At 42.6% G+C, this 27,872-nt stretch overlaps 1 protein-coding gene across 1 annotated transcript in view; it reads left to right on the top strand.

Annotated features, from left to right (window-relative positions):
- GRIN2B (glutamate ionotropic receptor NMDA type subunit 2B) overlaps window positions 1–27,175 on the top strand; it is a 420,489-nt gene extending 393,314 nt beyond the window's left edge. Inside the window, exons 10-13 of the mRNA XM_015151178.3 lie at window positions 16,692–16,852; window positions 18,646–18,833; window positions 21,366–21,604; window positions 23,962–27,175. Coding sequence (XP_015006664.1) covers window positions 16,692–16,852; window positions 18,646–18,833; window positions 21,366–21,604; window positions 23,962–25,818 — 2,445 coding nt within the window. The 3' untranslated portion in view covers window positions 25,819–27,175. The remainder of the gene's footprint in view (window positions 1–16,691; window positions 16,853–18,645; window positions 18,834–21,365; window positions 21,605–23,961) is intronic.
- The last annotated feature ends 697 nt before the right edge of the window (window positions 27,176–27,872 follow it).

Raw genomic sequence — 27,872 nt, 5'->3', positions numbered from 1 at the left:
TTCATATGGTATAAGGCAGTACTTTTCACTCTTTAATAGTCATTTGAATTTGAGAAACAGTGAAAGATAGTTTCCATGACCAATGGTTGAAGGGGAAGGAAGAGAGGGTAATGTAGATAAGAAATATTTGACATTTAGAATCCCAGATAGAATTTTCTCACCTTGTGGTTTCTATTCCTGTCAAACCATCTAAATTGGGCAGGTATTTCAGAAGAGAACAGTAAGTGAGGTCTCTAACTGTGCTGCTATGTGTCTTGTCAGATCTTAAATTATAAAGTTCTTTCAGGACCTATTTGGCAATGACTTCTTCGAAGCCCCTGATTATTCCTTGGCTCCTGTGTGAGACAGGCACAGGAGTCCCCTCCTTGTATGCATGTGTTAAGCCTGCCCTGTTCTTTGAATGGTGAGGTGTTGGCTTCCCAATCAGCCAAGCGTTTGCTGAGTACTTTCTATTTTCATAGGAAAATATCACTTCTTTAACAAAAAGTAGCCAACCCTAAAATAACTATAACCCTTGCCTCTTTTAGAAGGGAAAAGATATAAATGATAACAAAGAAAGCTTATGTAAAGAAATTATTAAAAGTAATGATAGTTTCTAGGATTTTCCTGGAATAAGTACATAATGTCCTAAACCATCTATGGTCGTTTGTGTCTTAATTTCTGCATATCATTCCCCTCCCTGTATCATGACACATAGCAGATGCTCACTGAATATGTTTGAATGACTATAGTTTAGAATGATTTTCATCAAAAGGGTTGAAAGCAAAAGTTTTATGCCTTAACCCTTAGTCAACTGGAAAAATTGAACTTCATTTTTCTACCAACATGGTTATTGATATTTTACTTTTGTAGCAGTCACCTTATAATAATTATGTTTGCATTATAATCGGAGGTCCATTAAGGACAACTGAAGTACATTGGCCTCCCATTAGTCCTAAAAGCCTGAGACATGGAAATGTCTGCCGTGTCTTTCTATCGACTGTTAAGGGCAGCTCCTGGTGCAGAGTAGGCACCCAATACATGTGTGGAGACTAAATAAAAAAAAGAGATGGGGACAGGAGCAGGCAATGGCTGTTTAGTCTTGGATAGGTAATGAATTTCCCAGGCCTCTGTTTCCTTTTCTGTACTGGGAGAAAGTTGCTCAATCGGCATTTCTCAAACTGTTTCATAGCCTATGAGTGTTCTAGGAAACATAATGGCTAGTTTTTAAAAAAAAATCCATGGGAAAATAAGTTTGGGGAAACACTGTTTCAAGGTTAAATAAGATTCTTTACCAAAGGATTGTTGGAGTCCTCTCCTGTGATGGTCCATTGTGAACGCCAATGGGGATGCAGTGTGTGTGGTGGGATCGCCAGGGTGCATCCCAACAGTGACATTCCATAAACCAGAGTGTCCCTCGCATAGGGCTGACTTTATTGAACAAAGGAAGCTCTACTGGGCTGTAAGTGGGTCACAATGTGACAGTAAGTGCATATGCCGGCATTTCCATGCCTCAATTTGGAACTGACAGATCTGATTGATTGCCAGGAGGGCAGAGACACATGGGTCCCTCTGCCTTGCCTGTCGCTGGATCCTCACTCACCCTGGCCCCCGCCTGGCATAGGTCTTTGACATTTCCACCCCACCCCAGCTTCATTTCTCTGAAGATGTTGATACTGTATTAGAACCTCAGGTGATGGTGCTAATAACTGGAGCACCCTGAATTCACTGGGGCATCTTGCATGTGGAAATCTTGGTAGTAACCTTCTTTATGTCTTCCAAAATTTTATGAGCTGCTGGAGCTCCTGGTACAACTTCAGAATCCCAGTTTCCTGTAGCCTTGTAGTATAGTTTGAAGTCAGGTAGCGTGATGCCTCCAGCTTTGTTCTTTTGACTTAGGATTGTCTTGGAGATGCGGGCTCTTTTTTGGTTCCATATGAACTTTAAAGCAATTTTTTCCAATTCTGTGAAGAAACTCGTTGGTAGCTTGATGGGGATGGCATTGAATCTATAAATTACCTTGGGCAGTATGGCCATTTTCACGATATTGATTCTTCCTATCCATGAGCATGGTATGTTCTTCCATTTGTTTGTGTCCTCTTTTATTTCACTGAGCGGTGGTTTGTAGTTCTCCTTGAAGAGGTCCTTTACATCCCTTGTAAGTTGGATTCCTAGGTATTTGATTCTCTTTGAAGCAATTGTGAATGGAAGTTCATTCCTGATTTGGCTCTCTGTTTGTCTGTTACTGGTGTATAAGAATGCTTGTGATTTTTGCACATTAATTTTGTATCCTGAGACTTTGCTGAAGTTGCTTATCAGCTTAAGGAGATTTTGGGCTGAGACAATGGGGTTTTCTAAATATACAATCATGTCATCTGCAAACAGGGACAATTTGACTTCTTCTTTTCCTAACTGAATACCCTTGATTTCTTTCTCTTGCCTAATTGCCCTAGCCAGAACTTCCAACACTATGTTGAATAGGAGTGGTGAGAGAGGGCATCCCTGTCTTGTGCCAGTTTTCAAAGGGAATTTTTCCAGTTTTTGCCCATTCAGTATGATATTGGCTGTGGGTTTGTCATAGTAACCAAAACAGCATGGTACTGGTACCAAAACAGAGATATAGACCAATGGAACAGAACAGAGTCCTCAGAAATAATACCACACATCTACAGCCATCTGATCCTTGACAAACCTGAGAGAAACAAGAAATGGGGAAAGGATTCCCTATTTAATAAATGGTGCTGGGAAAATTGGCTAGCCGTAAGTAGAAAGCTGAAACTGGATCCTTTCCTTACTCCTTATACGAAAATTAATTCAAGATGGATTAGAGACTTAAATGTTAGACCTAATACCATAAAAATCCTAGAGGAAAACCTAGGTAGTACCATTCAGGACATAGGCATGGGCAAAGACTTCATGTCTAAAACACCAAAAGCAACAGCAGCAAAAGCCAAAATTGACAAATGGGATCTAATTAAACTAAAGAGCTTCTGCACAGCAAAAGAAACTACCATCAGAGTGAACAGGCAACCTACAGAATGGGAGAAAATTTTTGCAATCTACTCATCTGACAAAGGGCTAATATCCAGAACCTACAAAGAACTCAAACAAATTTACAAGAAAAAAACAAACAACCCCATCAAAAAGTGGGCAAAGGATATGAACAGACATTTCTCAAAAGAAGACATTCATACAGCCAACAGACACATGAAAAAATGCTCATCATCACTGGCCATCAGAGAAATGCAAATCAAAACCACAATGAGATACCATCTCACACCAGTTAGAATGGCGATCATTAAAAAGTCAGGAAACAACAGGTGCTGGAGAGGATGTGGAGAAATAGGAACACTTTTACACTGTTGGTGGGATTGTAAACTAGTTCAACCATTATGGAAAACAGTATGGCGATTCCTCAAGGATCTAGAACTAGATGTACCATATGACCCAGCCATCCCATTACTGGGGATATACCCAAAGGATTATAAATTATGCTGCTATAAAGACACATGCACACGTATGTTTATTGCGGCACTATTCACAATAGCAAAGACTTGGAATCAACCCAAATGTCCATCAGTGACAGATTGGATTAAGAAAATGTGGCACATATACACCATGGAATACTATGCAGCCATCAAAAAGGATGAGTTTGTGTCCTTTGTAGGGACATGGATGCAGCTGGAAACCATCATTCTTAGCAAACTATCACAAGAACAGAAAACCAAACACCGCATGTTCTCACTCATGGGTGGGAACTGAACAATGAGATCACTTGGACTCAGGAAGGGGAACATCACACACCGGGGCCTATCATGGGGAGGGGGGAGGGGGGAGGGGGGAGGGATTGCATTGGGAGTTATACCTGATGTAAATGACGAGTTGATGGGTGCAGCACACCAACAAGGCACAAGTATACATATGTAACAAACCTGCACGTTATGCACATGTACCCTACAACTTAATGTATAATAATAAATAAATAAATTAAAAAAAAAAAAAAAAGAATCCCAGTTTCCATGGTGAATCCATCTGTCTCCTTTACTTGAAAGCTTCTTTAAAGGCCATTTCTCTTTGCTTTTATAAAATATCTGGAACAATCCCTTGTACCCTCCCAGGTTGGTCTGTGAGGTAGAGTGCAGTGGACGGTAATAACACCTCTTTGTAACAGTCTTGTGTAAGAATAGGTTGAAGGAGCTCAACAAAGGCCACCTGTCACACACAGGATGACTAAAGGATAAAACTCAAATGCCTCTGTCCTTATGCCTCTGTTTCACTTCATCTCCATGTTATCATAATCATCTCTAACTGTCACATTTTTGGTGCCAAAGAAATATTCATATGCATTGTCAAGTCGTAAATCTGACAAGCTCTTGCGGGATTTCAGATCTGATATGTTTTGTGAAGGAAAAATGGAGAAAGTGCCAGGAAAGATGTCCTCGACTGGCATTAGGACACATTAACTCCTTATTCAGCAGAGATGCTAGACTAGCCCTAGATCTGAGGAATGTTAGTGCTCAACTGTGTGTTGCATGATAATGTATCAACAGCTGAATAGTGCACTTTGAATGGAGTTTTTCATATAATAAATATATCCACATGTGCAATTCAATTCATTCATTCTAAGTCACCCATTCATTCATATTGAGAGCTTACTAAGTGTTGGATACTGTATCTCTAGGCACTAGAGATACAGCAGTGATCACAACAGACCAAAACTGTGCCCATTATATTACATTCTAAGGAGGAAAGGGCAGAAAATAAAAAGGCAATTAAGTCTGGCCCAGAGTTAGTGAGGGATCAATATATGCGGATATCCAGGGCTTTGGGGGCAGAGAAGAGCATGAGAAGGTAGGAGCTTGCCTGTGAGTTTTAGAAACTGCAAGGAAGCCAGTGTGGCTCCTGAGGAGTGGGTGAGGGAGGAGAGTGGGAGAGGAGGTGGTGGGGATGAGGCTAACTCTGCCACCTCCTCTCCTTTGTTCTTCTGAATACATCGGCAGACTTGGATTCAGTCAAGGCTTCCACTCTGATGCCTTTTTCGTTTATCCCTCCCATTATTTTCCCTCTGAAAATAGTCCAGGCTCTTAGTTTTCCAGTAAATGTCCCTTCTCCAACCTCTCTGTTCTTCGAGCCATGCTGCTTTAGCTGAATGATAGCTACACCTGAGCACTGTGGGATTCACAGTGTCCTTCCTCAGTCTGACCATCCAGTGTGCCCCATGGGATGATTTCTATCTGGGCGCCAAACATTCCTCCCAACCTCAGTGCAGATGCCATGCTCACATCCCGGCGCTTTGCTCGTGCTATTTCACTTGCCCCATCACCCTCCCAGAGCTCTTTGCCTGGATAAACTTGGCCAATCGGGAGGAGTCAGCTCCATCTCTGCCTGCTCTGTGCAGCCTCCCCAACCGTATCCTTTTGTAATGATTTTCTCTCCCTCTAAACTTCCATAGCCCTTCCTTTCCTTATGTCCCATTGGATAGGCATACTCATTCAGGCATTGGATTCCTTAATCTATACATTTTCTGAGCATCCATTCCATTTGCACAGAGCCCTGTGGTGTATTTTACAGTTAAATGTGAGAACCCTGCATTTGAATCCTTGCTCTAGTTTCTAGCTGTATGGCCTTATTCAAATTACTATCTGTGCATTAGTTTCCCTGTCCATTAAATGGGGATAATAATGCCTACCTCATAGCATCAATGAGAGGATTAATGAATTACTATATGTAAATTGTGTGACACATAGTAAGTGCTGTAGAAGCATTAGCTGCTGCTGCTGGCATTATATGATTATCGTCATTATTATTTCCAGCTAAACTGTAATGGTAGGGATTGTATTTGTTGCTTCATTTTATTTCAGAGCTCAGTGACTTGTATGTGGCTTATGTCCATTAACTGTGTGCTACTGATGTGATATTTTATGGCCAGACACAAGACTTTGCCGAACACCTAAAACCTCAAGGTGCAGGTTATGATATGTTAAAGTTAATGTAGTTAATATAGGAATAAACCCACTTTCTTGGCTTTGCTAAACTCAGGGACCAAGCCTCAGCTAGCTAATATGCCATCTGATTTTATGAAATATTTCAGGGAATATTGATTAAGGTTTATGTATCCAAATTTTATAAAATACAAAAGAAATGACTGCTTTATTGCATTAAAACCATCATTGTGAGGAAAACTGGTAATTAACTAAATTCCAGGAATCTGAAGAACTGGTGTTTTATTTGCTGCAAGCTTTTGTTTTGGCCCCAGCAGGAGGGTGATGACAGGAGAAGTTCCAGTCCCCACCACCCCCACCCGTGTAAGGCCTATTATGGAACCCCAGCTCCACGCTGAGCTCAGAGAGGCACAAAGTTCCTTCCCCAGCAGCACAGCATCCAGAGCTGTGAAGACACATCCTCCAATGACAGCACAGCCAGAGGCAGGAGAAAGGCCACTTACCAGCCTTCCACATCCAAGTGCAGATCTCTTTACATGTGAACTTGAGGGTGTTTGCCACTGTAGGCAATTATAGCACTAATGTTAATAACAGGAGGAATACAAGCAGAAACAATTAAGGTATTGAATGCTTATTATATGCCAACTCCCTTTCTGGCAGTAGCGAAATGTCATCAGATTCATCAGCGGCCCAGGAAGAGAACACAGTTAATTTGGACAATTTTCCTATATACCGGTAGCTTCTAACTACATTCTGTAATGTTATTGTTTCCATAATTCAGCCATGCCTTTTGAATGAATTTGAACAATACTCTTTCCAATGAATACTTTACAATGAAATATAACAATTATTTTGTATTCCTCTTACCTCCATTCCAGATTCTTTCATGAAGGTGAAGGGTTTAACTTTCTAATCTTTCACCATATCCACAGCCGGTTTGTTTTAGGGGGTCTCGGGGGGCCACTCCGGGCCCCATGTTTTGAAATGGAGGATTTGTAGTGGGATGCTGTACCTTATTTCTCCTCTTGGAACATTGTTAAAATTCAGTTTCAAAGCTAAGTGTCTTGTTTATTGAGTCACACTCTTAGTAAGTGGTAGAGCTCAGGTTTGAACTTAGATCTTTGAGCCCATAACCCATGTGTTTACTTACTGTTTTATCACTAAATTGTTTTGTTGGGTTTTTTTGAGACAAAGTCTCACTCTGTCAACCAGGGTGGAGTGCAGTGGCATGATTTCGGCTCACTGCAACCTCTGCCTCCCAGGTTCAAGCAATCCTCCTGTCTCAGCCTCCCAAGTAGCTGGGACTACAGGTGTGCTCCACCACATCTGGCTAACTTTTGTATTTTTAGTAAAGACAGGGTTTTGCCATGTTGGCCAGGCTGGTCACAAACACCTGACTTCAGATGATCCACCAACCTCAGCTTCCCAAAGTGCTGGGATTACAGGCATGAGCCACCATGCCTGGCCAAAATTGTTTTTTCAATGTAAGCACAGATTACCTCCTTTTCACATCTGTCCCAAGCACTTATGGGCCGTGGAACAGTGAAGGAGCTCATGCTCTCAGAAAGTCTACTCCTTGTATGGTCACCTGACCTTCTTCTTCCCCCATTGGGCCCAACAAGGGATCATGGTAGAAGAGGAGAGAGGGTGCTTCCTCCAGCCACTTCCTCCCCTCTTCAGATGCTGCCCAGAGTCTGGAGTCACACATACATATCCCTTCACCCTAGTTGGGCCATAGGGCATTATTATGGAAGATTTAGTGATGGGCAACACAGTTTGGTGCAACATCCCTGGGCTAAGGAAGATAATATGAGTTGCTGTACTTGCTTGGTAGTTCCTGGAAAAACTGAGAAGATCGAAAGATAGAAGAGCTGTAAAAAGACTTTAGGAGCATGGGGCATATGACTTGTCACTCCCATTCCTGAATATTTACCTTAGAGAAATGAAAACATGTTCACTAAAAAACCTGTGCATGAATGTTTACAGCTGCTCTACTCACAATTACCTGAAAGTAACTCAAATGTCCTTCAATAAATGGATCAACTGGCGCATTCACATAATGGAATACTACTCAGCAATACGAAGGAATGACCTGCAGATACATGCAAAGGCCTGGAGATGAATCTCAAAGGCATTATCATAAGTAAAAAAGCCAGTCTCAAAAGGTTATGTACTATAGGATTCCATTTATATGACGTTTTAGAAAAGGCAAAACTATGGGATAGAGTGGCTGGAGGTTAAGAGCAAAGGGTGTGTGTGACTTAAAAGGAGTGGCACCAGGGAGCTTTTTGGGTAATGGAATTGTTTTGTGTCTTGATTGTGGTGGTGACTGCAAGATTCCATACGTGGTTAAAATTCATGACAATAAAAGTCAATAATTTAAAAATACTATTAAAATATAAAATAGGGTAATGACAATAACAATAATAACAGGAGGGTGCTGAATAGGTAAAAATGTGGTGTCTTCAGAATTCTGACATGCTGCCACCTCATAATTAGTAACCCAGGCCCAAAGCCATTCACATCTCCTAAGCCTTTCCCACCTTTTCTCTTGGGTGCCTGGAAGGGCTGAGTGGCATTTGGGCATTGATTCTTTTTGTGATGCAAATGTAAACTCAGAAGTAATGGAATGAATATTTATGTGTAGGATTGTCAAGCTTTGAAGACGAAAGCCCCCAGATTCCATATCTCATATGGATAGATCCCTGCAAATAGCGTGTCCAATATCCACCTCTGCAAGGTCACAGCACCTATTTGTCCTAATCTGCATATGCTGATGGGACACAGACTGAATGAGCAGAGCCATTTTGCAGGGAAGCCAACTACCCAAGAAGGAAGTTCCTCACCATCCTCTTCATTTTAGCAGAGCTGCTTTCATTTTTGTGCTGTCATTCACCGGATCTGACTCTGATCATCGTCCTTGGGACTGTGTGACAGCTGATCAGGAGATGGCCTTGACTGGTGGTCAGAATGACCACTGCTTGTACACCATCAGTATTTAGGACATTCTTGGTTTTGTTTTCAGAACCTGCTGTTCTCTTGGTGCCAGGACCTCAAAGTATGTTTCTTCATTCTCACCCTGGAAACTAACCAGGTTGGAAGAGGAGTCTTCAAGCAGAGCATTCCTCTATTGTAAATTGATGTTAACACCCCATCTTCACCCTTCCAAAGCCAATCCACCCTCCCTGCCAGCTTCAATTCAGCCTCCTTCTAGAAACCTTTCAGGAAATGTATATGTCAATGGTGTGCACCTCTGTGGTTTTGTATGTTAGCTAGTAGTGTAGGGACATATCTGATGATATGTCTGTTCCTTCTTATCTGACTGTAGCACCCATACCCTCACCAGAGCTCAGGGCCTCCTCAGCTCTTGTCTCTCCATCTTACTCCTTTCAACCTGTTTTTCACACCAGCACCTGGGGACTTTTTCTAACACAAAAACCCAATCTTGTCATTCTGGCAGAGTTCCTCAGTTGCTTCCAATGGTGATGATGATGATGATGATGATGCTAATAATAATGATAGTAACAATAGCTAACATCATGCCTTTATCAGCCAGGCACAGTGCCAATACTTTGCCCAGATTGACTGGCTGAATACTTAAACTTTATGAGGTAGGTGCTATTAGCAGCCCATTGTACAAATGTAGAAACTGGGGTACAGAGAAGTTAAGTGAGTTGATCAAGGTCACACAGCTATCAAGTGGCATAGCTGGGATCTGAATCAGGCAGCTTAACTCCAGAAGCTCTGCTGTTTCTCATCCCTTAGATTATGAACTTTAAACTCCTTTGCACAGAATTCAACTTTCTTTGTGATCCAGGCCCTGCTTCCTTCTTCAGCTTGTGTCAACCTCCTGTCACCATGGCGATACCTGCTAGGCTCTGGCAACGATAAGCTGCTTGTGGTCTCTGATCATGCCCAGTCTCTCTCACCGTCTTGTGTCTTTGAACACTCGTCTCTATCTAGAAACAATTTTGCTCCTCTTGTTCAAATGGTTAAGTCTTAGCCCCAGTGCACAGGCTCTGGGATACCATTGAGATAGCCCCTGTGTTCTGTTCTCCCACTGCTGGAGGGACACAGCTGCTCATAGCACCCGCCACATTATTTATAGCCCCTGGTCACACCAAGCTTGTCCTCCCATGTCAGGGCCTCTGCATTTGCAATTTCCTGAGCCTGATACACTTTCCCCCTGGTCTTTGTATGCCTGGTTCTTTCTTATCATTCAGGTCTCAGTTCAGATGCCACCTTCTCAGAGAGGCCTTTTCAGGACAGCCAGTCTAAACTTGTTCTCCTACCACTCTTTATCCTACTACACTGTTTCAATTTCTTCCTAGCACTTCATTTTCACTATTTGAAATCATCTGTGTTTCCGTCACCTATTGCTACACAGCAAACTAGCCCAATACTTAGTGGCTTAAAGCAAGAAGGTTTTATTGTGTTTTACTGTTCTGTGGGTCAGATATTTGGGTAGGGCTTGGCTGAGTGATTCTTCTACTTCGTGTAGTATTGACTGATATTCAGTGGGAGGCTGGGCTGGGCTGGAGAGTCCATAATGGCTTTACTCTCATGCCTGGTGCCCTGACTGGAATGGATAGAAGTCCAGGGCTCAGCTAGGACTGCAGATGGGAGCACCTGTAGGTGGAATCTCCAGCATGGTGGCCTCAGGGTTGTTGGACTTCTAACATGGTACACCGATTCCCTCAGAGCAAGTTTCCCAAAGGCCAAGGTGGAAGCTGCAAAGCTTCTTCTGCCCTTGCCTCAGAAGTTCCAGAATGTTACTTCTGCCACCTTCTACTGGTTGAGCAAGTCACCTAGGCCAGCTCAGAATCAAGGTGGGGAGGGGACGTGGACCTCTTTTTCATAGAGTGGCAAATAATTTGTGGCTGACTTTAGTCAACCCTAGGGGAGGCTGAGGTGGGAGGATTGCTTGAGGCTGGGAGTTCAGTGCCAACCTGTACAACATGGAGAGAGCCCATCTCTACAAAAGATTGCTTAGAAATTTAAAAAATAAAAAAGAGGCTTACTATTTGTCTCTCTTCTTTATAATGAGAACTCCTTGAAGGCAAGATCATACTCTTCTGCAATAATGCATCCTCAGCACCTCCTCTGTACACAATAAACACTAACAAATACTTGCTGAATGCTCGTATAAATGAATGAAATGAAAAATGAAATGAAAAAGTAAATGAATGAAAAACTGAATGAATATATTTCTGGCTTTCTGTAATGGAAACTCCTTGAAAACTGGGTCTGATTTTTTTCATCTTTGTATCTCTGTTCCTAATACAGTCTCCTGCACTAATAGATGCTGGGCAAATATTTGCCAAATGAATGGATGCATTTTAATTATCATAGTTAAAGGAGATAATGTAACTTATACCCAGTACATACATAGGTATTGAATAAGAGTGGCAATTATTAATGACTTACAATGCCTAATACATAGGAAAATCAATTTATATTTTTATTTAACAATTTTAAAAATGAACCAGATCCGTACTTCCCTGATTCCCTCCCTCTTCCTTTCTTTCTCCAGCAGGCTGTATGAAAAGCTCTCTAGTGGGGAGGTGGCAGCCAAGAGAGTTCAGGACCCTAGTGTCTGCTCATCTCTGGGTGGGGGCCTTGACTCCTGGCCCTTGAGCACCTTTCTCCTTGCATGGCTGCCGAGACTAATTCACTCTGAGGTCATTAAAATGGAGGCTGAGATGATCTGAACAGCTCAGAGGCCTGAATTCTGATTCCCTGCTGCTCTCCAGGAGGATCAAATGAGATTACAGTTCTCTTAACATTCTGGCATTGTTTTGCCCTTGTGCAAGTGCACGCTCACAGCAATTACTTGAAGCCCTGTGTTAAATGCAGTGGGAAGGATGGGAGTTGGCATTTGATTTGCCACAAAAGGAAGGATAGTCTTACTACGTGGCCCCACTTACAGCGTGTGGCTTCACTCCCTAGTAGGCAGGAAGTAGGACTGTTCAGCTAGCATTTCAACTGGCAAAGGGAAGGCCATACTCAGAGGCCAAGTCTCAGCTTGTCCTCCCACTATACTGTGTGGGCTTGAACAACTTATTTGATCTCTTCAGGGCTTCGGTTTCCTCATCTATGAAATGGGGCCCTCTCTGTCTGTGTTATTTTCCTATCCAAATCTGTATTGATTGATAATTCCAATCTGGGTGACTCCTATAAAAAGATTCCACATTCAAGGAAGCTCTATGACCAAAGGTGATTAATAAAGAGTACTGGGCCCGGCGTGGTGGCTCTCGCCTGTAATCCTAGCACCTTGGGAGGCCAAGCAGAGTGGATCGCTTGAGGCCAGGAGTTGGGAACCAGCCTGGCCAACATGACAAAACCCTGTCTCTACTAAAAGTATAAAAATTAGCAGGGTGTGGTGGCTCACATCTGTAGTCCCAGCTACCCAGGAGGCTGAGGTGGGAGGATCACCTGAGCCTGGGAGGTTGAGGTTGAGGTTTCAGTGAGCCAAGATCACAACACTGCACTCCAGCCTGGGTAACAGAGTAAGACTCTGTTTCAAAAAAAAAAAAAAAGAAAGAATACTGTATACATTTCCCTACTTTGAAATCAGACTGAGTTTTTTAATTCAATTACTGAGCTCCCTGATACATTAGGCTTTTAAATTTGTTTAAAAATTAATTATTTTTTCAGGGGCCTCCCTGTTCTATTAATGTTAAGACTTCTGATTCTTGACAGTGCTAAATTTTTCTCCTTCCCAAAGCCCTAGAAAGCACTGATTGCCACTCAGGCTACACTAGTGCCATATAATGCCTTACAGCTTGGGGTAAGTTTTATTAGAAGGGCATTTATTGGAAGCATGAGGATATATGGAAGATTATTTTTTCCTTCTTCTCCATGGCCTCCCTAAACAGTTATCCATGAATGTGAATTTTAGTACAGTTCAAGTTCCAATGACTGCATAAAAAATCTCTGTTTTATGTAAACTTCACAGATCTCACCAAGCTGAGACAAGAATTTTCAAAAGAAAAAGCAATGCTTTGGCTAATTCTGGGGCAATGTTCTCTCCCTGTTGGCCTCTAGACTGGCCTAGTTTAAGGAACAAATTAGAGAATAAGAATTTTCAATCTTAGGGAACATTGCCTTACATAGGACAATTTTAAATGTTAGAACTTCATCTCCATAGAAGCAACTAAGAATTTTGAGAATCCATCATGTGCCAGGTATTATTTTTTTGCATATTATCTTATTCATTAAAATAATACTTCCAGAAAAGAGGGTAGGTCCATAAATTCAAGTAATTTGCCCATGTTCATGCAGCTGGCCTGAGACAAAGCTGAAATCCAAATTCAAATTCTCTGCCTCTAAGACCAGCACTTCCTCCTTCTTCCCCGGTACTGATTGCTTGGTTTCTCTGATTATTTTGATGATAATGATTATTTGTTTTTTTGGAGACAGGGTCTTGCTCTGTCACCCAGGCTGAAGTGCAGTGGCACAATCTTGGCTTACTGCAACCTCCACCTCCTGGGCTCAAGCAATCCTTACACCTCAGCCTCACAGGTAGCTGGGACCACAAGCGCATGCCACCACACATGGCTAATTTTTATATTTTTGGTAGAGATGGGATTTTACCATGTTGCCCAGGCTGGTGTCAAACTCCTGAGCTCAAGTGATCCACCCACTTTGGCCTTCCAAAGTGCTGGAATTACAGGCATCAGCCACTGCACCTGGCCTGATTATTTTCATTTGAAAGATGCCTTAACTATATAAGTCTTGCTATGTTATTATCTAATTCCTTTAGTGTTTTAATAGCTTTAATTTATTTTCAAATACTTCCTCCCAGTTGGTGGCTTATCTTTTTTATGATTTTAACTGCATCTTTCAAAAAGAAGTTCTTATTTTTATGTACTCCAATTTATCGTTTACCTTTTTTTGGTGGATTGCACTTTTGGTGTTGTAGCTAAGAAATCTCTGTCTAACTCAAGATTACAAATATTTTCTCCTATATTTTCTACAAGTTTTATAATTCTAGCATTTACATTTTAGGTATATGATCCACTTTAAGTTCTGTGTATCTTATGAGGTGTGAAATGAAGTTATTTTTAGCAAACAGATATCTAATTATTCCAACACCATTTGTTAAATGCCATTCTATCTCCACTGAATTGCCCTTGTACCATATATGTGTGGCTGTTAGTGGGCACTCTATCCTGTTCCATTGATCTGACTCTATGCTAATGCCACACTATCGTGATTACTGTAGCTTTATAATGAATTGTAAAGTCAGGTAGTGTAAATCCTTTAACATTTTTTTTTTCCTTTTTTCAAAGTGATCTTGGCTATTCTAGACCCTTTATCATTTCTTTATTCAGGGATATAGTTACAAAACAGAATTTAGAAATCTAAAAATAATTTAAAATTAAAAATTGCTATATAAAAAGCTATATGAAAACTGCCTATAATGTAGCTTCATCAGGAAGTGAGGCCTTCTGGGCACTGGATTCCATTTAGTTAATGTAAAATTGTTGCATATACCTTGCATGGATTGCCATTTGTTTCAGAAAAATTAAAGTATAATCATTTATGCCAGAATTGTATTGGACATGATTGCAATTTTCATTGATGTTTCAGAAAATCCCTTGGGCCCTAGAGTATCTTAGTCATTATAAACATAGTTGTCATTGTCCTAGTATTGTGGGGGAATTACTGATTAAAGGGAGTTAATTAGTTTTATTGCTGTCTACCATAGTTATTTACTCTACTTTTGATTTGGGGAATGCCTTTCTTCAAACATCTGAAGTGTTGTATTTGATAGTGATATGCAAAGCATTCTGGGTCTGTCTCTTCCAATAAAGCATATCCCTATTTACTTTAAGCTTGCTATCTGCTGGAGACAGTGAGGAGTGACTATTAATTAGGCGAATTTAGCTCTGATCTGTTAGCTATCAATGCCACTGTGTGATGTGGAGCAAATTACTTACCCTCTTTGGGTTTCATCATTTGTGAAATGAAAGGTTTGGGCTAGTTAACCCTGAGTGGCCCATTTGGCTCTAGATTTTTCTTACTCTTTTGTAGTGTTTTTATCCACTTAAAAATTATAACCCCTTTCAAAACTTTTAATGTCAAAAAGCTCTGTGATGAGTCAGAGGGGGAGCTTTCTCAATTAGGAAGTAGTAGTTGTTTGATGCATCACAGATTGCCTAACACCACTGCATGACTCTACTTTTGACCGTGGCCAGCACTGAGCAATTAAGATGGCATTTATGGCTCCTGGTGCTGAGATATTTTGTGGCCCATGGAACTCCCATATTCTAAGGAAAAGAATTTCTTCTAATCCCAAGCAATTCCAAAGCTTCAGAGTTCTCCTGAGTTGGCAGGTTAGATTTTCAAATGTATCTCCAAAGTAAGTGGTACTATTACTTGAAACCAAGAGGACTTCAAATATCTTCATTGTCGTTCTGACGCCAAAGCACAGCACAGCTACAATGATCATTGCTATACTAATAGAATAAGTAGCTTAGAGAGCCAGTTTACTAGGAGATGCAGAATAGAGACCCAAATTAAAAATAGTATAAGAGAACATTTAGTGGGCACTTACTGTGTACCAGGTGCTGTGCCAAGCACTTCATATGAATTATATTAGTTAATTCTCACAATAATATTGAAAACTAGGCATTATCATCTCCTTCTTACAAATGAGGACAGGATGCACAGTTTATGCTGCTTGTCCAAGGTCACACAGTGGTAAGTGGTGGAGCTGGTCTTCAATCCGTATGTTTCAATCTAGAGTTTAAACTCTTAATGATGACATCAGAGACTAGCTAGCACATTTAAAGAGTAATTGCATGTGTAGGATTACAGTGATCTAGACAAAGAATAACCCGTTCTGATGGGTCACTTTTGGGTAGACTTGATGGAAGAAAGAATTCACAGAAGATTTCTTGAAGAAATTGTTTTGAGATTTATTTTGAAATGAAGGATATAAATTGGCCTAGAGAGATAGATGAGTTGGCACTGAGGAGATGGACTATATGAGGCCATGAAGACACAAATGAACAAATTTTGTGTTCAGGAAGCAACATAAAGACTTACGCATTGCAGAGTGATAGCCAGAAATAAAACTGATGTCATAGGGATGAAAATCCAAGAGGTTTCACTTTATTATAATAGGCACTGGAGATGCACTCTCAGTCTCAAGCAAGAAAGGGAACATAATTAAAATTGTCTTTGATTGTACAGTTTATCCTACAACTCATGTGGGATAAATATGAGCTTTGAGTGCATCAGGGAAGGTCAAAAGAAAATTTCTTAGCCAAACATATTTGATATTTAAATTATCTTCAGGAGTACCACATAGCTCACCTCACTAAGGCCCTATGGCCAAATAGTGCAATGACTGTGTATTTAGGCCTTTAAGATACCTGAATACATATTTTACATAATTTTTGGAAATAAAGGTGATTAGTCCACCTCAGTTAAGCCACCAGCACATTCCTTTGGCCCATCAACACTGGTATTGTGTAGTGGACATAAAAGGAACACAGAAGGGTTATAGATTAAAGTCAGGGTTGGGCAAATAGAAATCTCTCAACAATATGTACTAAATTGAATTGAATTGAAGTCTGCTTTCAGATAGCAATGGCTGCTCCTGAGTGAGGGCTAATGTATTTGGTGAAGTATAGTTGGGTCCCTTCCATTATAAATCCACTAATGCTAACTTAATGTCTCTTCACATTTTCTAAAATGACTTTTCTCTCTCTCTCTCCCTCCATCTCCCTCTGTCTCTATCTGTCTTTCTCTCTCCAGTTCCAGAGACCTAATGACTTCTCACCCCCTTTCCGCTTTGGGACCGTGCCCAACGGCAGCACAGAGAGAAATATTCGCAATAACTATGCAGAAATGCATGCCTACATGGGAAAGTTCAACCAGAGGGGTGTAGATGATGCATTGCTCTCCCTGAAAACAGGGTAAGAACTGCTTCCAAGCGCAGAGTCCTTGATCTGTTTCTCACATTTATTAAGCATACTATTGAATCACATGCACTAGGTATACCATGGTTGGTATCATAAAATGTTAAAGAAGACTTCATTTGCTCTTTATGGATTTCCAAGTTAAATTTGATAGTATCACTTAGACCAGTGTACAAAGATTCCTATGATATTACTTACTTCTATGTATTTTTTTACAAATTATTTTCTAGTTGCACTAATGTAACCACGAAGTAAGAGTGAAATAAATGTAGAAGTAGGGGGGCAGAGTGAAGGCTAAGGTATTTGTGCCGTGTATGAAATAAAGACCTGTTGTCTAAGAGGTGAAAATTATGGTTCTGGTGTCTTATGGACAATGGAGAAATAAAAGGGGGAAAGTGTAAATGTTTTTAGATAATTAACAGTAAGAATGTGTTGACTGATCTCCAGTGCCAGCTTGTGTTAACATACTCTGTCCTCTAGGGAGTGTTTGTCCATTCATAGGAGTTCATGACCTACACATGTGTTGGCTTGCACAGTCCCAGCCAAACTGATCCCTTTGTTCATTTGGCCTCCACAAGCTACAGTTATGGAAGATGATGGATAATGGAGCATTATAGATGTTGGGATTTGGAAGTCAAGGGGTCTTGTAGCTCATTTTCTTTGTTGTATGATGATTAAACAGCACTTGGACCTCCTCTCAATACCCTTGTAGCTCCAGGTCTGGAAAAGGCACCTAGATACATGGTTACGTAAAATACTGTTAGATTCTATGTTATCACCATAGATACGGTCACAAAAGATCTCAGAAGATGGGATTTGAGCTTGAAGGTGGGGCCACTTTGGGTATTCTGACCCCTGCTCCACCCACCATTCTCATTCATATCAGGGCTTTGGTTTTTTGGTGTTCCCCTTTCTATAGGTTACCTAACAAAGTGACTTAACTAATAAAATTGAAGGGAATAATGGTGTTGCTTTTCTTTCTTGCAGACCTCTCTATTGCCTGTACAGCTATATCTAAATTTCTTCCTCTACCTTTGATATGTTTAAATGTTGGTTTTAAATATTGATTCATGCCTTCCTGCCCCTATGCCTGGTCTTACTCCCTTTTTTATGTATTTCTCCCTTGCAAAGCACAATACATAAAATGAAGTTCTTTTATGTTTAGGAACTATATGCTGTAATTTATTTATTTGAGAGATCTGAATTCTTCTGTAGTTTGCCTTCTCTTGTAGTTTCACTCATCTGCTCTTACACAAGCCTGTACTGCCACCACCTCAACCCCTCACCTCTATCCTTGTGCTGCACGACAGAATACTGGAAACTTCCTGACCACAAAAATAGCATTGCACATCTATTGAAACACAAACACCTACACTTATCCCCACTCCAGACTGTAATGAACTGAGAAATGAAAAATGTTATATAAATCTAACCCCATGCTATTTGTTGCTCATTGCGGTGGTTACTTTTCATTATTTCTGTTATTATTTTTATTGATCCCTTTTTACTCCTTCTTCCTTTCAGACACAGTTTATGAGTTGGCTTCAGGCCCAACTTACATTCTCATCATTCCCAGTGGGAAGAAAAGAACTCCTCCTTTCAACCCAAAAGCACATAAAGAACAGCCTGGGATTTAGGCTTTAGATTCTGGCAGAGTTCCAATTTAAACCTTACTTTGAACCAATTCTCCACATAGTTTTCTGGAACCCTACTGCTTCGTATTAATGGCCCCATAGGTAGTTTTGTTCTAAAATTCCTCCATTGGATTTGTTTGCTTTTTTCCTGTACAGGAAACTGGATGCCTTCATCTATGATGCAGCAGTGCTGAACTATATGGCAGGCAGAGATGAAGGCTGCAAGCTGGTGACCATTGGCAGTGGGAAGGTCTTTGCTTCCACTGGCTATGGCATTGCCATCCAAAAAGATTCTGGGTGGAAGCGCCAGGTGGACCTTGCTATCCTGCAGCTCTTTGGAGATGGTGAGTTCAAGAAAGGGAAAGTGCCCATTTGTCCTCTACTGATGGCCAGTCCAAAACATCAACCTTTTCCTTTCCTCCATTTATTTAACCTGTGCATTTCCAGAAAAGCATTTCACAGTATATTGTGTAGTTTTCAGGTATACATTAGTTTCTTATTGCTGCTATAACAAAGTGCCATGCACTGAGTGGCTTAAACAACAGAAATGTCTTGTCTCACAGTTCCAGAGGATAAACGTGTGAAATCACAGTGCCAGCAGGGGCAATCTCTTCTGGGGTCTGCAAGGGAGAATCTGTTTCATGCCTCTCCCATAGTATCTGGTGGTTTGCTGATAATCTTTGGCATTCCTCATCTTGTAGAAGCATACCACCGATCTCTGATTCATGTTCACGTGGTGTTTTACCAGTGTGCATGTTTTCCCGCTGCACACGTCTGTGTCTGAATTTCCCTTTTTCTTAAGAATGACAGTCGTATTAGATGAGGGGTTCACCCTACTCTGGGATGATCTCGGCTTCATTATGTTTGCAATGACTCTATTTCCAAATAAAGTCACATCCCAAGGTATTGGGGGTTAGGACTTCAACACATATATTTTGGGGGGATGGTATAACATCTTTCACCCCATAACAAGGTGAAAGATGGCAGGGAGAGGATTGAAGCAGTTTGTCAGGGAGGTTTGTTTCTGGGTTGCAGGCTATAATCAAACCTTCAGGGATAAAGTAGGAGAACTGATATTAGATGTTTCATCCAGTCATCTCACATGTGGCCAAAATAATAGATGGAACTGTGGAAGCTCTCTGCTCTTTATGTGCCCAGAGGTAGGGCAGAGAAATAAACTTGCAGCCATCTAGTCATTCTTCCTGCTCTCCCATCTTGCTCTTTCAGCTGGAAGAGGCAGGGTTAGGGTCCTCAGAGGCAGACACCATCAGCTACTCCCCAGTATCATCTTGGCAGCAGACTGAGCTGCCAACTTGAGTTGAAAAAAATCTCATCTTCTGTTTCATTATATTCCTGTCTTCTGCATCCCTCTTCACTTTATTGTACAAAGAAACTACTCTTTCTGTTAGAATCACAGAAACTAACTCAGTTATGAATGAGCAGCCAGACCCTTCTTGGCTTCACCAGCCATCAGCCAAGTGGCTATCTCAATTATGTCTGCAGAAGGTTTGCCGTTAAGGATGAGATCAGAAGCAGAAGACCACAGGTGGATTTTTAGAATCCAGGTGAAGTTGTCTGCTCCACTGGTTAGGAGAATCATAGTTTAATTTAAAAAAAATAAGGGAAAAGTGGTTTGATTAACATTGGAAACAGGAGAATGTTTTAGCTGAAGTGTTACCAAGCCATTTTGGTATAAGAGCTTCTGTAATTTTAGTGTAGCTGTCACTCAAAGGCAATAATGGAGACGATACCCATCAGAAAGAGATGATTTGCAAAAGTTGCCAAAACTTTAGTCAGATTATGCAAGCAAAGTTCAGTTTTGTAGCCAAACTAGAACTATTGGAATAGGCAATTTTCTCCATGAGATTTTCAGAATTTTGCTTGTCTAGAACTAGATGCATTCTAGGGCACATGGTTTCTTTTACTTTCCTTTTGTCTGGGACCTCTTCCTACTTCCTAGCATCTGGTGAAGTGGAAAAAGGTCATTGAAATCTGACATGAATTAAAGCAATCAAAGCATGGTTAAACAATGTGTAAAGAAGGCAAGTCTGAATTTGGGAGTCTTATTTTATTCAAGCTCACTCCTCTTTGCTCTTTATTTTCTTCAACAAGAGATCAGTAAATCGGAGGGGCCCTAGGGAATCAATCTCTCTGCCTCTCTCCTCCCTACCCAATCTGCTTTGCACAATTTTAAGGGCAATTCTCTGAATCACTCATTCGATTATGTTATTCCCCACTGTCTGTAATATTAAGTGCAGAATGCTTAATCTGATACTCTGGTCTTTAGCACTCTCACATCAATCTTTTTTATTCAGCTTCTTTTGCCTACTGTGTCTTTTTCTGTTTGAACTGTTCTGTATGCCTTTCCTTAAACAAGCCTTGTGTGTTCCCACCGACCATACTATTCCTGCTGCCTGGAGTGCCTTTTTGTACAATGTAAATTAAAATTCATCCATCCAGCATGCCCACTTCCAACTCCTACTTACTTCACGAAAAACCACTGGCCATGCTATCCACAGAATTACCGTCACCACTTTGAACTCTTGTTACCTGCAGACAGCTTGTCATTGTGATTATTTATATGCCAATTTATACAGGCTAGATAATGGAGAGTGGGAGCAACATTTCATGTGTTCATAGCACCTGCAGTACTCACATGAAGTTTTTATTGAATGCTTACTGAGTATGTTGATGAATTAATATGTAATGGCATTAATAAGATTACTGTTAACTTTTTTCATTTCCTTTTTGTCTCCTTGTCTCTTTTCCTTTCATGTATCTTTCTCTTTCTTGCTCAATACCCCTCTTTTTCCCTTTTCTCTACTCCTTTCCTGTCTCCTCTTTTTATCTGTTTTCCTTCTCTGTCCTTTCCCCAGGGGAGATGGAAGAACTGGAAGCTCTCTGGCTCACTGGCATTTGTCACAATGAGAAGAATGAGGTCATGAGCAGCCAGCTGGACATTGACAACATGGCAGGGGTCTTCTACATGTTGGGGGCGGCCATGGCTCTCAGCCTCATCACCTTCATCTGCGAACACCTTTTCTATTGGCAGTTCCGACATTGCTTTATGGGTGTCTGTTCTGGCAAGCCTGGCATGGTCTTCTCCATCAGCAGAGTAAGTGTTTTGATTTAAATGCCTAGAGCTTGTTAGGGACAGCTTAGCCTAGCACTGTACAAAGCAGAGAGACCCAAGAGGACACTATCTCCACCCCCATGTTGCTCAAGCAATAAACCACATCATGTATGTTTTCTCAGGAGTTTGTGTGATGTGATTGCAAGCGGCTCAGAAAAGTGGGTGATACTATATTTCCTTCAAGAAACAGCTTTCTGTGTGGGATTTGGGCATTTGGTTCTCTACGGGAACTGACAGATCTGTCAAAATGGAAAATTTGGCTTTTTACCAAATGCCTTTCATCACCATTAGTTGGTTCTGTATAAACTCTATTAACTATCTAATCCTTTAAAAATGTACATTTCTGTTTAAATAATTATATGTAACATATCTCTTATTTTAACATACAAAGGTATATTATTAGTTGTTTCACTCTATGTTTTAACCATGTGTTGGTTATGGAGAGTTAAAGAGCTTAACAGAACCTTCAGAAATAAGCTCTGACTCATAAGAAATTTACATTCCAGAAACTTCCCTAGTTGGAGCGAGAGTAAAAACTCTTAGGTCATTCTTTATTTAGGTCTCCTCTTCATTCCTAGTCCAAAATGAGACACTAGGAAGACAGTTTTGTGTATGAGCAGAAGGTCACAGGGAGAAGTTTTTTAAAAAGTGAGCTTCTTTTGATTTTGTTAATAAAGTGGAGAGACTAATTCATGAGAATGAATGAAGGTCTAGGTTCCAGATATGGCCAACTTTGACTCAAACGGAGTTTTGTATTAATGAGAAAATTGATTTCTCATTAAATTATTTCATGTTTTCATCTTTTTCCTATAGTATTTTACTGATAGAGAACAATTTCTCCATTTCCTCTCTGGCTGTGAGTTAATTCAGGCCATCGAGTGAGCTCAGAACAGGAGGATGGAACTTGGGGGTGGTGATGATCCCTGAGCCATGTTGCTTCCCTGGTAGCCCTTCCCTAAGATCTCAGATAGGGGAATGCCAGAAGCCATGGGAGCTGGTGATCTGTAATAAAAACCCCATTTATGATGCTTTGACATGATCAATGCCTCTATAGAGGAAAAAAGGCTTGGAATTTTCTCTTGACCTTAATCAGGAAGAGTTAGAAGAACTGGGAAAGTGGAATAACCTTACCTTGAAGATCTTCCATCTTGCTGATGCCCTGTGGGACAATGAGACTTGCCTTGTCTAAACCTTTCTTCTTTCCCATTTGGCTATGATTCTTCTAATCATCTCCCCTCTCATTCCCATCCACTGAGACAACTTACCTTTCCAAATTAGTCCCATTTGTTGTAATGACACAATTCAAACAACCTCTTTTCAAATACTTTCCCTAGCCAGGGAGAAAAGTTCCAAGTTTGTCCACCTTTCCAGGCAGGGAGCAAGATGTGAGCAGGCGGTTGGCTTGACTTTAGAATCAAACATACTGAGCCCTCCAGGAACCCAGCCCATTGCCTCTCCTGCAGTGTCCTTCAAAGCCCTGTACAAGAAGCTGTACACAGGGAGCTCTCGATCAATACTAATTTGTTAAGATGTTAATTATTGATGATAATATTGAGTGAGAAAGTATAAGAAGGAAAACAGGCGCTAAAGAGAGAATAAATGAGAGAATTCAACAAGGGAGTTATTTATTCCTATTTAGTACTGGCTGTTTGTCCCAATTCTTCCCTCCCACAGTGTAGAGCACAGCAGGAGAAAAATCCTTCATTGACCCCAGGGCTTCCTAATTCTCTCTTTCTGTGAATTCTGTTCATGCTTGGCTCAAGAAGAGAATTGAAGAGAATTGCTCAGCTGTTATTTGGTGACCGAAATTCTAAAACCTGCTTAAAATTTGTCAGAGCTGGAAAACAGTGGCAATTGTGAGCTACTGAGCTCCCCTGTGCTTTACTGTCAGCCATGGCAGAGCAACCTCAGCATCCATAGAGCATGGCCATTTATTTCCAGAAGACTGACAATATTTTTTGCTATGGGTTGATATCATGGCCTCATTTTTAAGATGTGAAAATCTAGGCATAGAAAACCACGGTAAGTCAACTGTGAAGTTGAGGCAAAAATGCCATATCCTATGATTCCAGTCCCTTCGCTCAAGTTACTGGGTGTGACCATGCCCCCTCTCTGATGGCCAGGTCACTGACCTCGTCTCATGACATGACAGTCACCAAATTCAGGGGTATAAATTAGACAAGCTTCTAGCCACATCTAACAGTATATCAGACTATTCGCTTCATGCTTTCCCTGATTTTTTCTTATCCAGTTGGGGCAATTATTGGTGGGAGAGTGTTTTTTTGTGGTCATTTCTAGCCTCTCTGGAGATCTAACCTGTCCCCACGTTCTTGCTTCAGGGCATCTACAGCTGCATCCATGGGGTGGCGATCGAGGAGCGCCAATCCGTAATGAACTCCCCCACCGCAACCATGAACAACACACACTCCAACATCCTGCGCCTGCTGCGCACAGCCAAGAACATGGCTAACCTGTCTGGTGTGAACGGCTCCCCGCAGAGCGCCCTGGACTTCATCCGACGGGAGTCATCTGTCTATGACATCTCGGAGCATCGCCGCAGCTTCACACATTCTGACTGCAAATCCTACAACAACCCGCCCTGTGAGGAGAACCTCTTCAGTGACTACATCAGTGAGGTGGAGAGAACGTTCGGGAACCTGCAGCTGAAGGACAGCAACGTGTACCAAGATCACTACCACCATCACCACCGGCCCCATAGCATCGGCAGTGCCAGCTCCATCGATGGCCTCTACGACTGTGACAACCCACCCTTCACCACCCAGTCCAGGTCCATCAGCAAGAAGCCCCTGGACATCGGCCTCCCCTCCTCCAAGCACAGCCAGCTCAGTGACCTGTACGGCAAATTCTCCTTCAAGAGCGACCGCTACAGTGGCCACGATGACCTGATCCGCTCCGATGTCTCTGACATCTCAACCCACACCGTCACCTATGGGAACATCGAGGGCAATGCCGCCAAGAGGCGTAAGCAGCAATATAAGGACAGCCTGAAGAAGCGGCCCGCCTCGGCCAAGTCCCGCAGGGAGTTTGACGAGATCGAGCTGGCCTACCGTCGCCGACCGCCCCGCTCCCCTGACCACAAGCGCTACTTCAGGGACAAGGAAGGGCTACGGGACTTCTACCTGGACCAGTTCCGAACAAAGGAGAACTCACCCCACTGGGAGCACGTGGACCTGACCGACATCTACAAGGAGCGGAGTGACGACTTTAAGCGCGACTCGGTCAGCGGAGGAGGGCCCTGTACCAACAGGTCCCACATCAAGCACGGGGCAGGTGACAAACACGGCGTGGTCAGTGGGGTACCTGCACCGTGGGAGAAGAACCTGACCAACGTGGAGTGGGAGGACCGGTCCGGGGGCAACTTCTGCCGCAGCTGTCCCTCCAAGCTGCACAACTACTCCACGACGGTGACGGGTCAGAACTCGGGCAGGCAGGCGTGCATCCGGTGCGAGGCTTGCAAGAAAGCAGGCAACCTGTATGACATCAGCGAGGACAACTCCCTGCAGGAACTGGACCAGCCGGCTGCCCCGGTGGCGGTGACGTCAAACGCCTCCACCACTAAGTATCCTCAGAGCCCGACTAATTCCAAGGCCCAGAAGAAGAACCGGAACAAACTGCGCCGGCAGCACTCCTACGACACCTTCGTGGACCTGCAGAAGGAAGAAGCCGCCCTGGCCCCGCGCAGCGTAAGCCTGAAAGACAAGGGCCGATTCATGGATGGGAGCCCCTACGCCCACATGTTTGAGATGTCAGCTGGCGAGAGCACCTTTGCCAACAACAAGTCCTCAGTGCCCACTGCCGGACATCACCACCACAACAACCCCGGCGGCGGCTACATGCTCAGCAAGTCGCTCTACCCTGACCGGGTCACGCAAAACCCTTTCATCCCCACTTTTGGGGACGACCAGTGCTTGCTCCATGGCAGCAAATCCTACTTCTTCAGGCAGCCCACGGTGGCGGGGGCGTCGAAAGCCAGGCCGGACTTCCGGGCCCTTGTCACCAACAAGCCGGTGGTCTCGGCCCTTCATGGGGCCGTGCCAGCCCGTTTCCAGAAGGACATCTGTATAGGGAACCAGTCCAACCCCTGTGTGCCTAACAACAAAAACCCCAGGGCTTTCAATGGCTCCAGCAATGGGCATGTTTATGAGAAACTTTCTAGTATTGAGTCTGATGTCTGAGTGAGGGAACAGAGAGGTTAAGGTGGGTACGGGAGGGTAAGGCTGTGGGTCGTGTGATGCGCATGTCACGGAGGGTGACGGGGGTGAACTTGGTTCCCATTTGCTCCTTTCTTGTTGTTTTAATTTATTTATGGGATCCTGGAGTTCTGGTTCCTACTGAGGGCAACCCCGGTGACCAGCACCATCTCCCCTCCTTTTCACAGTTCTCTCCTTCTTCCACCCCTATCAGCCATTCCTGTTCCCATGAGATGATGCCATGGGCCCTCTCAGCAGGGGAGGGTAGAGCGGAGAAAGGAAGGGCTGCATGCGAGCTTCCTCCTGGTGTGGAAGAGCTCCTTGACATCCTCTTTGAGTGAAGCCAGGAGAACCAAAAAGAGGCTATGTGAGCACAAAGGTAGCTTTTCCCAAAACTGATCTTTTCATTTAGGTGAGGAAGCAAAAGCATCTACGTGAGACCATTTAGCACACTGCTTGTGAAAAGAAAGAGGCTCTGGCTAACTTCATGCTGCTTAGATGACATCTGTCTAGGAATCGTGTGCCAAGCAGAGGTTGGGAGGCCATGTGTGTTTATATATAAGCCAAAAAATGCTTGCTTCAACCCCATGAGACTCCATAGTGGTGGTGAACAGGAATAAAAGGTCATTGGTGGCGGAGCGGATTCTTGAACAAACTGGAAAGTACGTTATGATAGTGTCCCACAGTGCCTTGGAGGCAAGAGCAGGTGGATTGTGCATGCATGTGTGTTCATGCACACTTGCACCCACATGTAGTCGGGTGCCTCAAGAGAAGGCAACCTTGACTCTTTCTGTTGTTTCTTTCAATATCCCCAAGCAGTGTGATTGTTTGGCTTATATACAGACAGAGATGGCCATGTGTTACCTGAATTTTGGCTGTGTCTCCCTTCATCCTTCTTGAATGAGAATGAAAATTCTTGATAAAGAAGAATCCGTGGTCTAGACAAAAAAAAAGATGGTGAGCAATCCTGCAAGAGCAAGGTACAAAAACAAGTCCTCAGTGGTTGGCAATTTTTTCAACCAGTTTGAACCAAGAACCTTCCAGGAAGGCTAAAGGGAAACAGAATTTTCACAGCCACGATTCTTTTGCCCACACTTGAGAGCAAAAGATTCTACAAAGCTCTTTTGAGTATTTAGACTGTCGACCGGCCAAGGTTTGGGGAGGAGCAAAGCCAGCTTTGAAGAAGTAAGGAGTCGTGTATGGTAGGGTAAGTGAGAGAGGGGGATGTTTCCAATGCTTTGATCCCTTCTTACTTAACCTGAAGCTAGAAGAGCAGGCTTCTTCCCCCAAAACTGATTACAACTGCTGTGGAGCAGACAGTTAAGAGAAATGAACTTGACAATTAAGAGAAATGAGCTGCACTCCATGAGTGTAGCTCAGGAGGTACGAAGAGAGGGGAAGAGACTTGGCAATGGGAGAGGGGGGCAGAGAGGGATCCTCCACAACCTCTTTGGGCCTGGCTCCCTGGGAATGTGACTTGAGCCCAGAGTGAACACTCTTGGTAGAAGCCCTTCCACCTTCCTGCAACACCTTGTTTCCCTCTCAGATTGTACCATTGAGGAATTTAAAAAAAAAGATATACATGTATAAAACTCCAGGGATGAGGGTACCGGCAGACATGATGCTCCCTTCACTTAACATTGGAAAATTGAGAAGGGAAATGAATATGTGTCACGGCCGGTCCTGAAACTTGGGGTAGGGCTATTCTATGGGTCAGTTCCACTGTCCTGCCATCCTTCCCTACACAGGGTGGCATCCAGAGAGCCCGGGGTCTGTGTGGAAGCTTGACTACAGGATCGCCATGTTGCACACAGGACACATAAACCAGAAAGGTGCTCATCCTCCTCTGGAAGGAAGCTGCCATGTCTCTTCAAGTCACTCCCTCCAGGGCTGCTCTTCGCCCCTGTTCGCCCTTACTCGCGACCCTTCCTCATCCCATCCTTGACTGCTATCCCCGACCCTCCTCCTTGATTTTTACCTCAGTATCTTTCATTTTAAAGCCAACTGAAGGCCTTGTAAAGCTTTGTTTTCTTTCTAAA

This window comes from Macaca mulatta, chromosome 11 (genome assembly GCF_049350105.2).
Source record: "Macaca mulatta isolate MMU2019108-1 chromosome 11, T2T-MMU8v2.0, whole genome shotgun sequence".
NCBI classification, from domain to species: domain Eukaryota; kingdom Metazoa; phylum Chordata; class Mammalia; order Primates; family Cercopithecidae; genus Macaca; species Macaca mulatta.
The sequence above is the reverse complement of the archived record's forward strand: the minus strand, read 5'-3'. Positions and strand labels throughout refer to the sequence as shown.